This window comes from Poecile atricapillus, chromosome 1 (assembly GCF_030490865.1).
Source record: "Poecile atricapillus isolate bPoeAtr1 chromosome 1, bPoeAtr1.hap1, whole genome shotgun sequence".
Lineage (NCBI taxonomy): Eukaryota > Metazoa > Chordata > Aves > Passeriformes > Paridae > Poecile > Poecile atricapillus.
The window spans coordinates 104,004,656-104,021,282 of NC_081249.1; the positions used below are offsets into that span (position 1 = coordinate 104,004,656).

At 45.8% G+C, this 16,627-nt stretch overlaps 1 protein-coding gene across 1 annotated transcript in view; it reads left to right on the forward strand.

Moving 5' to 3' along the window:
* Nucleotides 1-16,627, forward strand: part of CLPB (ClpB family mitochondrial disaggregase) — a 74,352-nt gene that overhangs the window by 15,009 nt on the left and 42,716 nt on the right. The window contains exons 3-4 of the mRNA XM_058851520.1: nucleotides 468-554; nucleotides 13,231-13,334. Coding sequence (XP_058707503.1) covers nucleotides 468-554; nucleotides 13,231-13,334 — 191 coding nt within the window. The remainder of the gene's footprint in view (nucleotides 1-467; nucleotides 555-13,230; nucleotides 13,335-16,627) is intronic.

Genomic DNA, 16,627 nt, shown 5'->3' on the forward strand with positions numbered 1-16,627 from the left:
TTGGTTTCTAGTATTTTTGGGGGTTGTCTTATTTGTTCTTATGCTGTATGAGAAAACTGCAAAGTATCTGCAGATCGCATGGGCTTTGGAGGTCCACTGAACTGCTTCTGAAGCTTAATGGGTGCTTTGCAGCCAAAGGATTCAAATGTCATTGGAATTTGGGTTTATCAGTTTTGCTACTGATTGGTTCTTCGTGAATTTGACTGAACAGAATAAATAAACAAACAAACAATACAGAAAACAAGATGCTGGCATTGCAGCCTTTGAAGGGAGTGGGATGGCAATCACCTGGATGTTTGTTTAAGTTTGGTCACCTTTGAGAACTGTATTGAATCAATTTTATGTTGGGTCTTCTGTGCAGGAACAGCTGCCTGCACAGTAAAACATTCTGCTTTCCCTCATTAGCTCAAGGATGCTTGGGTGCTCTCTTCATATCTGTTTCCTGACCATATCTCTCCCTTCTCCAGGTTGTTGGAAGAAGGCGCAGATGTGAACGCAAGGCACAAGCTTGGCTGGACAGCTCTCATGGTGGCAGCCATCAGCAGGAACTCCAGGTATGTGCATGTCACATCATGGTGACTCACTTCAGCTTTTTCCTAAAGTCATACTGAGCTCTGTAGAGATTTCCCATAAAATTTACGATGTGTTGTGGAGCTTAACGTAAGTGAGCTTGTCACTCACCTTATGCCCAGTACATGGTGTGACAGATCAGGGCAGGCTGCTCCCCAGTCCCACAGATGTTACAGCTGAACTGATGGTGCCAATCCACAGCAGCTCTCAGTTTTTGGCCATGGATGAGCCCATACTTGTGTGATGTCATTGTGGTGGGTCACACCAGCCAAAATCACTCCCTTAAGAGCTGTCCCATCCCTTCTCACTGGTGAGGCTGTAGCTGGGGTTGAGTGCTGTGCCCTTGCTCCACAGTTCCCATGATGATCACTCTGGCTTCTTGTAACCTTTTAAAGACACTCCTAAATATATTCAGTCTACAACTAAATTCAATTAGATTTTTTTTTATTTAAAGAAAAAAAAAGAAAAAAAGAAATCCAATTTTGGAAAATGTGGGACAGACGGGAGAATGAGCTTTGATGTTACAACCTCTCAGGGATGCTTTACTTAGTCACAAGTTCATAAGCAAAAAAGCTTAATTACTTGAGAAAACACAGGATTAAAGCAGTGCACAATGGCTGAATATCCGCTCTCGGGTGACACTATTCCAGTCCATGTGCTGAGTTCGTGTGTGGTGCAAACTTTGATGTGTGCTATGACAAGCTGAAAGTCGTGACCTCCTCAGGGAGCTCCTTAAAACAGGCCCAGAGGTGGGGGCTTGCAAATGTTTGTTTAACTTTGATGTCCGAGCAGCAACGGGCCCTGTTATTTGCCTGTCCACGAAGGGATGGGCTTGGGAGCCTCCCACCTTTCCCAGTGGACAATGGTCAGCAGCAGAGTGTGACGACTGTTTACCATTCCGAGTGACTGGTGAAGCAGAACAGGACTTCCCGAGTTGCAAAGGCTAAGGGGAGACAGGGAGAAAGGCTGTTCATGGGACAATAATTACCTAAAATCAGGCCTAAAATCAAGTGGAAATGCTAATGAAAACATCTTGACAGTAAAAAATGTGTGGACCCCAGGCTGGTCCCTGCTGAGAGGGCAGAGCCATCACCACATCTGTCTTTGTTGTGTACCTGGCCAAAAGAAAAAGGGCTTGGCTGTGTTGGGCAAATTCTGTTTATTTTTTTCCCAAATTTTAGATGCATACTGACTTAAAGTGAAAATTAAGAAGACCTTGAATACCTGAAGCTCACTGGAACTTGTCTCCATATAGCAGAAGAGCAATTAGATACAGTTAGACTTGATGATCTTAAAGGTTTTTTCCCACCTTTATGACTCTGATTCTATCCTTACTGGAGGTAAACATAAATGCAAACAGACATATTCCATATGTAACAGCTCCGGCATTGAGCAGACAAGTTTTGGCCCTCGGTCCTCTTTCTAGAATTGTAATGTTCACAGTGCAGAGTGGGAAATGCATTGAGCTGGTACATGACCCACAGAGAGTTTGAAATTCCTTACAAATTGTTTCCTAATGGACCTAGTCCACAGGGTGAACTGTGTATCTGAAACTAGATGATGTGGCCAGGGTGTACGGGGAAGAGAGGAGTCAGAGGCACAAGGATGCAGGATGGTTTCCTTTGTAGAGTGTGGTCCCTCTGTAAAAGGTTATGCTCTGAATCTGCTTTCTCCAGACACATCAGCTGATCTCAGAATCACAGGTTGGAAGGGACCTTGAAGATCATCCACTTCCACCCCTCTGCTCTGAGCAGGGACACCTTCCACTAGACCAGGTTTCTCCAAGCCCCATCCAACCCAGCCTTGACGGTTTTCAGAGACGGGGCTGCCACAGCTTCTCTGGGCAGCCTGTGCCTGAGCCTCACCACCCTCTCAAGATAGAATTGCTTCCCTTTTTAACCCTGCCCTCTGACAGTGTGAAGGCGTCCCCCCTGGTCCAATTGCTTGTGTAATCCACCCAATGTGATGGATTTGAAATTGTTATGACTTTTGGTCCTTAGCCCCTCAGACCAGCAGCCTCTGGAGAGGTGAGCTGGGCTGTCCCTAGCTCAGAGATGGCCAAGGTGCAGCCAGCTGAGCAGGACCTACAGGTACTGTTTGACTGCAAAAAGATCAAGGTCATTCTAATGTTTAACTTACTGGCTCTCTCACCACTTCCTCTTTCATGGCTGCTGATACCTGCACAGGTTCCTCAGCATGGTTTTGAAGGGCTGGGTTGCTGAGAGCTGAAATGAGTGTTTTCAGCTAAGAAAAAGGAAGCCTTCATCCTCAGATTACTGCCTTTCCAAAGGTGTTTTCCAGAGAAGAACAACGTTTTCAGTCTCCATTGTGTGCTGGAGATTTCTGTGACCTGTCCTTTAGCTTTGTCATGTTTCCCCATTTCCACAGCCCTCTCTCTTCCAATTAGACAGCCCCAGTCCATCTGTTTAATTTAATTCCAGAGGCACTGCTTTAATGATTTCTGTCAGTTGCCATCACACTACTAAGATGAAATCCAGTGTGCTGGAAGGCAAGTTTGGGGTCCATCTTTTCTTTTTACAGCAAAACAGTGATCATCTTCCTCTTGGAAATGTCTTGTATCAAAAATGTGGGGAGGCATTAAGAAGCATTCTGCAATATTCCCATGGATAGACTATCTTGGATAGTCTCCAAGAGGAGACTGGTGTCTGCCTGGGAGGGGAGATAGAGTTGTGAGGGGAGTCTCTAGTGGAGACAGACATTTAGGGTTCCTTTTTTACATGACACAGAGTCAAACATCCAAATTCTTTGGCTCCATGATGATACAGCTTGTCACTGGGTCGTGGGCTAAAGACACATCAGCTGTGACAATGTTTACAGCAGCAAAGGAAGGTTTTATGCTGTAATTCCCATTGGTGCAGGAATTACCATAGCATTGGCATATTTTTAGTATTTAAGCTTTAATTAAATGCATACTCAGAGCTTTGTGAGGTTTGTGCATTTGTTAAAATAAGCAATCAAGCTATCATAAATGAAACCCCAAAGCAGGTAGGACTTTAGCTGTATGTCTGTATTTTGTGGCATAGTGACTTTTGTTATATCCAGTTATCAGCTACTACAGCTTTTATCATTTCCACAGAAATAAAGTGATGGTGAAATATCGAGTCATCTTCTCCACCTCCTCTGAGGTAGAGAACTACTTGTGTGGTAGGGAAAACTAAGGCACAGAGCAGCATGGAAAGTCTGAGTCCCCGTGGGATAAGTTTGAGTAGTTCTAAAAATCACTGGAACCTGCTTCTGCTCCCATTCAACCACATTGGCACAACTCCTGAGCAGCAATTCTGAAGCTGGAGCATGAGCATGAGTCTGATGAGGAGTGGCTGAGGAAGCTGGGGGCCTCAGCCTGGAGAAAAGGAGGCTCAGGGCAGCCTTCTCACTCTGTCAAACTCCCTGACAGGAGGGTGGAGCCAGATGTGGGTCAGTCTCTTCTTCCAGGTAACAAGGGACAGGGAAAAACGGAAACAGTCTCAAATTGCGCCATGGGAGCTTGAGGTTGGCTATTAGGGAAAATTCCAAACCTGAAAATATTGTCAAGCCCTGGAAGAGACTGTCCAGGCCAGTGGTGGGGTCACCATCCCTGGGGGGATTTAAAAGTCATATGGATGTAGCACTCATGGACAAAGTTTAGTGGTGACCTTGGTAGTACTGGGAGAATAGTTGGACTCAAGGATCTCAGAGGGATTTTCCAACCTAAATGGTTCTGTGATTCTACGATATTAGAGCTTTCAAAGTTTTCTTCATGGCTCAGGTGGTGGGGAGGAGCACCTGGTTGCATTCATAGGGATTCCTTTCTCAGAATCCAGTTCAAGTGCAGTTCAAGCCTGTGCAAGTGTCCATAATGGCTTTCACAGTAGCAACAGCAGCAATACCCATGTTTTAATTGGGCAGAAGTGCTCCAGCCCTCGGAGCATCATTTTGTCCCCCTCTGGACTCACTCCAGTAGCTCCATATCGTTCTGATTTTGGGTGGCCCAGAGCTGGAGCCAGCACTGCAGGTGCAGAGGAGCAGAGAGTCAGAATTTCCCCATCGCTGCTGCCCATGCTGTGGGATCAGCCCAGGGCTTGGGTTTGTGAAAGCACATTGTCAGACCATGTTTAGCTTTGTCTTTCTGATTCACTGGGGACTTTAGCCTCCAAATTCCTCTTGACTCTTCCCCACATCATCTACTCATCTTCATTTTCTTTTTGCAGCTTTGGCTTTCTACACACCTTTTGTTCTTCTTCTACCTTCCTCTTCAGGTCTGCATCTCTTTGCGTTTCTTCACCTTTGCTTCTCAACACCTTTCTTCATGAATGATCCATGTCAAGTGACTCTTCCCTGAGCCTCAGCTCTCCTTTTCCTTCTCTGCCTTTCTGTGTAGATCAAAGGATCTGCGGGTCAGAGGTTCTACCATGGAACCAGAACTAGTAGGGCTTGGCCCAACGTGGCCTCATCTCATCCCTCGCCTTTCTCTGTTGCAGTCAGAGGCACAGAGTATGTGCCCTTATCTTTGATACCTGGCTCTGACATCCAAGAAAGCACCGAATTTTATATAACATCATGAAAATAACTGTTAAATAGAAAAACTAAGACTGTGAGTGTGTAAATTAGGGAGTTTTCTTAAGTCACTAGGTGAAAAAGTTGAACTCTAAGGTTTAAGCTAGTTTAGAGAACAAAAGACATAATGGAAAATTTAGGGTGTTGTCTCTTCTTCCTTCTTCTTTCTTCTTCATCTTCATACTAAAGGTTTTTGGGTAGTAGTAAGTGATTGGATAGAGAATGCCACAGTGCAGCACACAGGTGTTGGGTCATTGGGTCACTAAGAAAAATAATTTACTTGGCATTTGTTAATTGGATAAATAGACATATAAAAGACCTTGAAAAAGTTCTTTGTTAGCCATTTTGCACCTTTCTATCTTAGTGCATGTAGCTCCTTGCACCTTGTATGTATGTAATATAGATAAGAGAAGAATAAATAACCAAGTCCAAATGAGAGAAAACTGACTCCCTCTCATCAGTCTCAGTCCAAGGGGGAAAAAGAACCCAGTCACAAGTGTCCCATAAGGACACTCCTCCAACCCTCCTTAGGGAGAGGAGTTTGTTCTTTGCCTCCATGTACATTGCTGGGAACTGTGCCTTGTCCACATGTGCACTGAAGATGCTATGTGACTGTTTTATATTGGTAATGACAATTCCTCATGCATAGTGGTATTCTAGTGGGCTTGTTCTCAGATTGGTGAAGGGTGACTGATCTGGAGCAGTTCACTGTCTACAGGTGATGAACTACATGTCTACATGATGAACTGGTGCAGTCTTGTTATTTATATTAAGTACATACATCTGTTCCATGGGGGTTTTTTCACTCCTTTCACTTTAGGCAAGTCATTCAGAGCTGTCTGCAGTGGAGCTGGAAGTACCTTTGTGAAGTGTACTTCTGAGTACCTTTGGGAGAAGGTATGGCCCAAGGTATCACCTGTCAGAGATCTGAGGAGCTAGGCATGGGTTTCAGCTGTGATGACAGAACGTTTGAGGAGGCTGGTCCTACAAACTGGAGCACTGGCTTTCAACCACTCCTTTTCTGGGTGTTTTTAATGAACAGTGACCACTTGGCTGTTCCTGCAGCTGTTAACTCATGCCTCTGCCTTGGCAGTGCCCCCATCTCAGACCCCTGGGCATGAACGCCCCTCTTTTCAGGGATGAACACCATCTGATGTCTTGCAACTCAGGCACAATGTGATACTGTCAATTTAGCAGGTTCCTGCACCTCTCCAAGCCACAGAAATGGCTTCTTTTCACATTTTCTTACTGTTCCAGGCACAGAACAGGGCTTTTAACACTCCTCAACTCCCTTGTGTGCCTTCACCGTACCTCTGAAAGATGATTCACCCATGTCACACTCTTAAAGAAAACTGAACAATACAACAATTACTACCCTTCAAGATTTATTTTTTTCCATGTTTCAGATTCCATAATCCCTTTTTACCCCTTTTTGAGGAGTTGGTTATTTTCATTTGGGTTAATAATAATACATCACTGTGTGAGGGATTGCTGCGGCTGCCTGGCTTTCTGTGCCATAGGTAGATGTAAACATGCTCCTGGGAAGGCACACATCCCCATTTAGCCTCATCTGAGCAACAGTTCCTGCCAGCCTTCCTGCTGTGCTGAGTTTTACACAATTAAGATATAACCACACAAGGATCTTTGTGTCCAGGCAGGACATGTGGCTCCTGCCAAAGCTCAGGGCAGCCGCGTATCAAAACCCGCCCAGACGTTTGCATTGTGCTGATAACACACGGTCATGGGGATCACCAGGCTTCTTGGTTCACCAACCCCAGCTGTCGACGCTTTGGTCCAGGCACAACGTCTCTCTTGATGCAGCCCCAGTCACCTCCCACCATCTCACCATTGATTTCCCCACCCCCTGTATCGTGTATATGTATTTATTTATTGAACAATATGTTAGTCCAGCCATTACAAGCAGAAAGCACTTTCCCCAATCGATTGAACTGCCCAGCCAACTCTACCTCAGCATTGCCCTCTGAGTCATAACCAGGGTCAATTTAGATTTATATTTATGCTGATGAATAGGCTCTACCTCTAATCCAATCAAAACTTGATCAGCAAATTAAAACTCAGCTTGTTGAGGCTGTTGAGCATAGGTGAGTTATGGAGGGAAGCTGGAGCAGCCCAGCTGGACAGTGGCATTCCACTCCTGCTAGGATCCGGCGTGGGGTGTTGTTCTGCCCCAGTGCCTCACAGCAAGAGGAGGAACACAAAAAGTGTATGGGCCAGAGAGTCCCTCATTTGAAACTCACTCATGATGAGTTTGGGTTTGGAAGGGCCTTAAAGCTCATCTCTTACCTACCCCCCTGCCATGGGCAGGGATGCCTTCCACTAGACCTGGCTGCTCTAAGATCCATCCACCCAAGCCTCAAACACTTGCAGGGATGGGGCAGTCACAGCTTCTGTAGGCAACCTGTACCAGGGCCTCACCGCCCTCACAGGGAAGAATTTCTTCCCAATATCCCATGTAACCCTGCCCTCTGTCACTTTGAAGTCATTCCCCTTTGTCCTGTCACTCCAGGGTCTTGTCCAAAGTCTCTCTCCGGCTCCCTTGGAGCCCCTTCAATCACCTGATTTTGCAAGTCACTTCCTTTTTTCCAGGAATATTCATATGCTTTGCATTACTGAGTACAGTTTCTTTACATTTTCATGGTGCTGTTACCTTTCCTACAGGGTAATTTGCTTAAATGCCCCATTACCTGCAAATTGGATAGGTACAATCAATAGCTGTGACTCCAGGAGTCTGGCTGATGGAGAAGTGCCTGGAGCACATCCCAAAAGCAGGAGATGAGATTGAAAGATGGAAGGCTGGATGTGTGATGTGTTGTTATTAGACTAGTGACAGGATTTTGGCACAGCAGATTTTGCCAGGAAGTGATGATATCAGTGTTTATTATTAAACTTGAGCCTCTAAGCCATCGTAAGAGCTATGGAAATGTTTCTTACCATAGGGAATATGGTGCAGAGAGAGTGGAGCAGTTCTGCTGCTACCACCTGCTGGATCACTCTCAGACCACCTTGCATCTAGCAGTTATGGTCCTCTGCTCAACTTCTCACAGAAGGTCACTTCCCAGAGAAGAATGCTGAACCTGTAGGCAGTGGATGAAAAGGACAGAGCTTCTTGAGTATCTGAGAGCACATAGAGGTAGCATCTGATGGAGTGCCTGGGAAGAACATTCATTTCAATGTAGTCACTGAGGGCAGGAAAGGCAGATGGATAGAGTTATCAAGAAAATGATAAGTCATCCTGGTTTGCCATATGACTCACTCAGTACCTGTAGCTCAATCACGGGCCACAATGTTTTGGATTGAAGTCCTACACTGGGAATTAGGATCATTTCCCTTAAAATGAGACAGATTCAGGGACTGGAAGGTATATCATAGCCTGTAAGCTAGAATTGAAGTAGAGGGGTCTCTTTGGTGGTGATAGCCATGAGAATGGTGTCCCAGAAGGGTAGTTTGACCATATCAGAACCTGTACTTCCAAGGACTTGAGTGATCCATGAGACTCAGCTGCGTGGTGGGGATGCTGGAAGCCCTGATTGCAAGGATCACAGTAAGTCAGCTGCTAGGACAAGATCATCAAAGGCTTAATTGCAGCGCATAATTTCTTGCCTGAAGGAGTTGTCCAGCCCTGTCACAGGCTGCCCAGGGTGGTGGTGAAGGCCCCTTACCTGGAGGGATTTAAAAGCCGTGATTCCATGATTCTATGATGGTTTCTGTTCAGTAGGTAGATGTCCATTTCTAGCAACATGGAGGTTGTCAATACAGATCCCATAAAACAACAAGACACAACCTGCCCTACCATTTTCCATCCTGCACCTCCTGATTTCATGGAAGACCTCCTCTTCAAGGTCTTTGGTGAAGTTATCTTGACTGGGTTGACCACAGTAGCACCAAGTACTGGAGATGCAGGATGTTTCCAGAGGAGTCCAACACTGGATCTTCCAGAAGAACTTTACACAGATCAGTGATCTGTGCTAGAGCTTTCCCAACTAGAAAGACTGGATATGGTGCATCTCCCTCTGTTCCACAGCCTTTGACAGATGGCACAGTGCCAGACAGATGCCAAGGGTAGGTCTGACCTACTTAATGACCAGAGGTGGGAGAGCCTGGGCTGGTGGCCTGTGACTACATCCATTCTGAACGTCCAAGGCCACGCACTTGGCCTCACAGGGCTTTTCTTGCAGCCAGATGACTTCCTTGCTTTGAATTTTGCTGCCACCACAGAGGGCAGTGGTAAAGGTCTGAGTTCTGAAGCAGAGGTGAGAGTAGAGCTAGGCATGCTGAGCAGCCCTTCCTAGAGATGCTGAAGGAGTTCCAGGATACATTTTGTGCCCTGTGCCTTATCAGCGCTCGTAAGGTAGTCCAGAAGGCTGTATAGGCTTATTGTGGCACTCCTAAATGGGATGTCCTTGCTGACATGGCCTTAAGGAGCAGTGTAGCAAGACAATGTAGACATATGTCTCTTCTCAACACAGAGCAGGTATTTGGATCAGTGTCTTTTCCCTGGCATCACATTGTCCATTCTCAGATCATAGTATGGCCTTGAGTGGGGCAGGGGTTGCACCACCATAGAGGCCTGAGGATGAGACAGAGAGGTTATGTCTCACTGGAACTGTACTGAAGATCATGGGTTATCTCACACACCAACCCTTCAAACAAGATCAAAGCTACTTAGTGAACTGAGGCAGAACTCAGGCTCATTGAAGAGATTTGTGTGGCAGAGATTGAGCACACCTGGGATGAGAGGCTGCTCTGGGCTTTATGGTTTCCAGTGCTGATGTCTGAAAGTAGATGAGGTGATCTACCATTAAGAAAGATGTCAACCTCTTTGAGCAAATACACAGGAGGCCATGGAGATGCTCCAGGGGCTGGAGAGAGGTTGAGAGAGGTGGGGCTGTTCAGCCTGAGGAAGAGGAGGCTCCAGGGAGACCTTACAGCCCCTGCCAGTGTCTAAATTGACTCCAAGAGACCTGGAGAGGGACTTTGGACAAGGGCCTGGAGTGATAGGACAAGGGGGAGTGGCTTCCCACTGGCAGAGGACATAGTTATATGGAATATTGGGAAGAAATTCATCCTTGTGAGTATGGTAAGGCCCTGGCACAGGTTGCTCAGAGAAGCTGTGACCACTCCATTCCTGGAAGTGTTCCAGGCTTGATGGGATGGAGCTTGGAGCAACCAGGTCTAGTGGAAGGTGTCCCTGCCCATAGCAGGGGATCAAAATGAGATGAGCTTTAAGGTTCCTATCTAACCCAAAGCATTCCAGGTTTTTGTGATGCCCATCCTTAGTGCCTGTTCTAAGCCATAAGGTATCTTAATATGATCATGACTGTGCAACTCAATCCAGTCAAGAACCTGTGCATTGTACCATACTTCTGATGACTGAAAAGGGGTAAGGTCATAATTGGAAATTGCTGTTTGCAGAATAAGAGCCAGAAACTGTCAACCTAAATCTTATAGAACAAATGACATTGTTGAAATGTGGATGTCAATGAAATATGGATATAAGTGGAATACAGATGTAAATGAGCTCTGTATGCTCACAGGGACTGCCTGAAAGGAGAGTGGAGCCAGGTGGGGGTCAGTCTCTTCTCCCAGGTAACAAGTGACAGGACAAGAGGAAACAGCCTCAGGTTGCACCAAGGAAAGTTTAGGTTGGGTATTGGGAAAAATTCTTCTCCAAAAAGGTTGTCCAGCTCTGGTACAGCCTGCCCAGGGGAGTTGTGGAGTTCCCATTCCTGGAGGGTATAAAAATATTTGGATGTTTGACATGGGAATGTTGTTTAGGGGGAAATGATGCCTAAGATGTTTAGCTTTTTTATATTTTTCATATATTTATAGCTTTGTAGATTGCTAAAGCATAGATGTAGCTTCTAGTACTTCTCTTATCTTTCTTTCCTACATTTAGGAACAATAAGCTAATGTTATAAACACATTCCTAAGTATTGTTTAGTCTTATTCCAAGAAGAGAACCAGCTACCAGGACATTCTCTTTTCCAACCAGAATCTGAGCCAGACGTAACAAAAGTGTGGCAAAAGAAACCTCTGGACTGCTTCCATTGGAGCAAGACCCCAGGAAATATTACCTAAACAACTAACCTTTTAATTGGACAGTACATGATAAGCATCCTAATCAACTAACCTTATAAAAATTGTAGAATTACTATATCACGTGCAATTTTTCGCCATACTGTGTACCTGAAAGCTTTCAAGTAAAGATTTGCTTTTGTATTCACTCTAACATTGTTGGGAAAATCTATTCTGTTTTCTGGGTGTCAGTGAGCTTAACAGTGCTGGGGGAACAGTTGGACTCAATGGTCTTAGAGGGTTTTTCCAACCTAAACAATTCCACGATTCTGTCTCCTGCCACCAGTCCTGGTGCTGTGCTCACTAGAGGTGACTCTGCATATGGTGAGGAGTGCACCAGTGCTGGTAAGGAGCTGGCCTCTGTTATACCATGCTCAAATAATAAAATAACCACCTTTGATTCTGCTAATGCATTTATAGGGTAAATGGAAGAGGAGCTTAAGTTAAATTCCAGATGTGACTTGACAAGCCACAGCCTGCAGGTACATGTCAGGCTGTGGTGTACATTGCTGTCAGCCTGTCAGCCATGTCACTGGTGATGAATGCTAACAAATGAGTTACTGTCTAGTTGTCATGGGAAGCCTGTATGCTGGAAAAAAAATTAAGAATTAACTGGCTTCAAGTTGCTTTCAGAAGGAGTAAGAAATCTAATTCTGGCCTGATGATTGTTTGAATTCAGAAGCAGAGAATGAGGACTTCCATACCAAAACTGCCTGGGTAGTGCATCCAGTGTGTCCTGTCCTGCTGCAGCATGTTATTAATGTGCAACATTTGCTGGCAGTCCAAAATCCAGCATGTCCTGGACTGATCTGCAGCTCCATGGGCAGCAGGGCAAGGGAGAAGCTTCTGACCCTCTGCTCCACTCAGATGAGACCCCACCTGCAGAGCTGCATCTGGCTCTGGGGTCCAATGTCAGAAGTATGGGAAGCTGCTGGAGTGAGTCCAGCATACGCCAAGGAGATGCTCCAAGGTCTGTAGCACCTCTGCTCTGGAGACAGGCTGGGAGAGCTGGGGTTGCTCAGCCTGGTGAAGGGAAGGTTTCAGAGACACCTTAGGGCCCCTTCCAGTGTCTAAAAGAACTGTAAAGTTCAAGTCATAGAATCACAGAATCACAGGATTGTTTGGGCTGAGTGGGCCTTAAAGCCCATGTCATTCCACCCCCTGCTGTGGGCAGGGACACCTAGCTCAATTTGTGTAAGCCTCAGTCTGGCCTGGAACACTCCCAGGGATGGGACAGCCACAGCTTCTCTGGCAGCCAGTGCCAGAGTATCACCACCCTCACAGACAAGACTTTCTTCCCAATATCCAACCTAACCTTGCCCTCCGTCAGTGGGAAGCCACTCCCATTGTCTTGTCACTCCAGGCCCTTGCCCAAAGTCTCTCCCCAGGACTTTTGGAGCCCCTTTAGGACCTAAGGGGCTCTAAGGTTTCCCAGGAGCCTTCTCTTCTCCAAGCTGAACACCCCCAACTCTCCCAGCCTGTCTTCCAGAGCAGAGGTGCTACAGACCTTGGAGCATCTTCAGTGCCTCCTCTGAATTGCTTGCTGTGGAAGTTGTTTGCACTTCTTGTGGTGGGATAGCACCTTTAGTGCTGTCAGAGCTGCAGGTGCTATACAGTTGCCTCCCAAAAGCAATGTTGTTTTGCTTCCCTTAATCTGCAGAGTTTTAAAATAATCTTCCTTTTTGCAGGGACAGGGGTGACCTTGGAGCCCAGGTCTGTGTCTAGGAGTATGCCTTGTGCTAGGAGCATGTTCTGGGCATGTCTCCTCAGAAGGATTGCATATCTGTATAGGGTCACCCCTTCCTCCAGTGCCTCCCCCATCTCATTCATTTTAGCATATGCTAGTGGAGCTCTGTTGAAATGTTCAGTTATGGTTGTGGGTTAACTTCCCTGGAATGTTAACATTCTCGGGAATATTTGAAGAGGGCTTTCTGAGAACTTCTCAGTCTCTGAGGGGCTTCAGTTCCTCATCTATTACTTCTGCCTTACTTTCCTTCTGTTTTGTGACAGTGTGGTAAAGGCTCTGCTCACAGCTAATGCAGATCCAAACCTTGGGGATGATTTCAGCAGTGTGTATGAGATTGCCAAAGAAAAAGGCCTCCATTCCTTGGAAGGTAAGATGGTTTGTGTGTAGCTTCCGACATTTGCTTTTCAGGTCCCAAAATTTTGTTTCCTGATCTGACCTCATGGGGTTTTTTTAGAGCTTGTTTCATCTTCTTCCATTTAAATGCAAAGTAGTTGATGCTACTTGGGTGAATGTGTGACTGAAGAGGAAAGAAACCTTGCGTAGATATTATATAGAAGTAATCCTTCAATTTACCAGAGATAAACTGGTTTAATATAACCAGAGCATAATACAAAGTCATAGATAGGAATATCATTCCATTGACTCACATGCAGACACATCTTGGGGAAGGGTTCAGGGCAGTGTATTCCACCAGCAGCCTTAATCTAGATCTTACCAGGAGCTGTGAAATGCAGACAGACTTGGCCAATTGAAATAAAGCTGAATGATGTAAGTGGTTGCAGTGACTACTGTTGGGTTTGGGCAGGCATCAGTACCAGCTCTCAACCCTAGATGTCTTTCCATGAAAACAAGATCATTTTCTGCAGAGTCACGTCATCTCATTATGGACATTCTTGGCAGATCTCAGTTTCCACTCTCACCCCTTCATTATCCTCATCACTAGAATGTTGATGCAGACTCAGAATCATAGAATCATGGAATGGTTTGCGTAGAAAGGGACCTTTAAAGCCCAGCCAGTCCAATCACCTGCCACGGCATGGATACCTTCCACTATGCCAGGTTTCTCAGATACCTGCTTTCTTTATTCAGACCTATTTAAATTTCCCAGATTGTTTCCACTTTTTATGACAATAAATGGTGGTAAAATTTTCTTTGGTTTATGATTATCAGGATATGTCTGGATTCCTGGTGCCTGGCTGTGCTTTGGAGCAGCCAGCTGCATGTTCAGAGATTCTTCTGTTCCCCATGCTGGCAGGAATGATAGTAGGAATCAACCCCCCTGATATGTCCCTGTCTTTCCTTCCCCATTCCAGCCAAGCACTGTGCTGGCCTGCCAACCTCACCTCTGAGCTGGCAGACCATGGGATGTCTCCCATACATCCCCCTTGCCCTGCCAGAGCCCAGCCAGCCACTGAGACTTGGATTCCCAGGTATGGCTGCATCCATAGTGGCTGCTTTTGTGTCCTCTGACTTGTTTGGAGGTTAAACTTTGTCCCAGCTGCTCTAAGTGGAAAATGGGAGGAAGCCACACAGTTTGTCCAGAGCCTCAGTCTGCATAGCATAGTTTGCAGAGCCTGAGTCATAGAGTCAGAGGATAGAATCATGGAATCGTATCGGTTGGAAAAAGCCCTTCCAGACCATAGAGTCCAACCATTCTCCCAGCATTGCTGAGGCCACCACTGAACTGTGTCTCCAAGTGCCACAACCACATGACTTTTAAAGCCCTCCAGGGTTGGGCAGACAGGTTAGTCAGGGCTAAATAACCTTTTCCATGAAAATATTTTTCCTAGTATTCATCCTGAACCTCCCCAGCACAGCTTGAGGACATTTCCTCTTGTCCTGTCCCTTATTCCTTGGGAGAAGAGGCTGACCCCCACCTAGCTCAACTCTCCTGTCAGGGAGTTGAGGAGAGTGAAAAAGTTCCCCCTTGAGCCTCCTTTTCTCCAGGCTGAGCCCCCTCAGCTCCCTCAGCCAGAGAGGGCTCAGCCTGGAGTGAGCCTGAGTCCTCACCAGACTTACGCTCCACACCATTCCACAGCTCTACTGCTCATCTCTGGACATGCTCCAGTGCCTCAATGTCCTTCTTGGAGTGAGGGACCCAGAACTGAGCCCACATGTGGCCTCAGCAGCACCCAGCAGAGTCACTTCCCTCATCCTGCAGCCACACCATGGATGCTGTTGAGGAATGGTGACTTATCCATGGGCCTGTCTGTGCTTTTGACTCAGTGCTAAGAGGCAAAAGCTCTATGAAAGCCTGATGAAGGTGTAATATTTGAACCTTTCATAAAGCACAGGTTGAGTTAAGAAGATGGAACAGTGAGGCGATAGCTTTGACAGGGCGTTATTGTGTATTTTTAAAAGCTCCCTGCTCTCATCCCTCACTGTGACCCACCCGTGCTGCAGACCTACTTCTTCATGGGAGAGAGAGCATACATAGATCACATCCCTATAGCAGGGAATGTAAAATGTATGAAACTACATTAAAAAATGAGCAATAGATTGCCAATACATAATGCATGTACATAGACTTTATTTAAGATAAAGTATATCAACCAAGAAAGTTAATTGTTTTTGTCTGCATTCATCCCTCTCTAATGTTATATATTTTGGGGTGAAGAAAAGATAAGGCCACTCCATGAGAAGTTGCATTAATTCTTCAGTTGACATGTTTTATTAAAAAGAATAAATTCAGTTGCGTTTTTAAAAAGAGAGAGAGAGAAACTGCCTTTGTTTTTTCCTTTTTTTTTAGACATTTACATATTTCGTGTATAAATATTTTTTCATAAAAACATCCAAATCAAGAGGGTGTGCTCCACAACCACTGCACAAAATATATTACAGACATTTATATGGATGGCAGGAAGGGAGACAGAGGGCTGAAAATTTCCAGGCACCCAGTGATGGATGGTGGACGAGGCTTCCCCTGACGCTTTATTGAGTTTCCGATGATTATCTCTCTCAGAGACATTTTTTACAGATGACGGCCAAGCTGTCACAATGGACCATGGGGGAAAAAAACCAACAATAATAACACTTTAATCTCTTTACTGTGCTGCTCCCTAGTATCTCAGATTTATCTTCCCTGACGCACGCAGTTCATTATCCTGCTCCTCCCTGGGTAGGAAATGACGACAAATAAATAAATATACATACTCACCCTGTGTGCTTGGAGAAAGGACCCAGGGAAGGAAAGGAGCCAGGGCATTAATTGTTCTTCCTGGAGGGACTGTGGTTCATTAGTGGAGATGCTGGGCTCAGGCAGCATCAGGTATTCATCACAGAGTTTCTCTCTCCTGAACTTTTCAAATCTCCTGGAAATCTTTTGATGGCTCTTAGGAGGGACTGTGAAGAAGTCCCTGTGGCCCACCCTCTTTGCAGCTCTGATTGCTTTGCCATAGCAGAGTGTAAGGTGCTCAGAACACGTGGAAGCTCTCCCTGTCCCTGAATCTGTGTCTGCTGAGTTTTGGGTACAGACCCTTTCACCAGGGAGGTGGGCTCACCTCCAGGAGCAGAATTTGGCCCATCAGATGAGTGGTGCTCACTTGAGTGGAGACAGCACATGGCAGTCCCATCATCACTCATGCTCTATGGTGGGGCAGGGTATTTATGAGGCTTCCTTTGGGCAAAATGTGCCATTGCCTCACCACCCTCACATGGAGG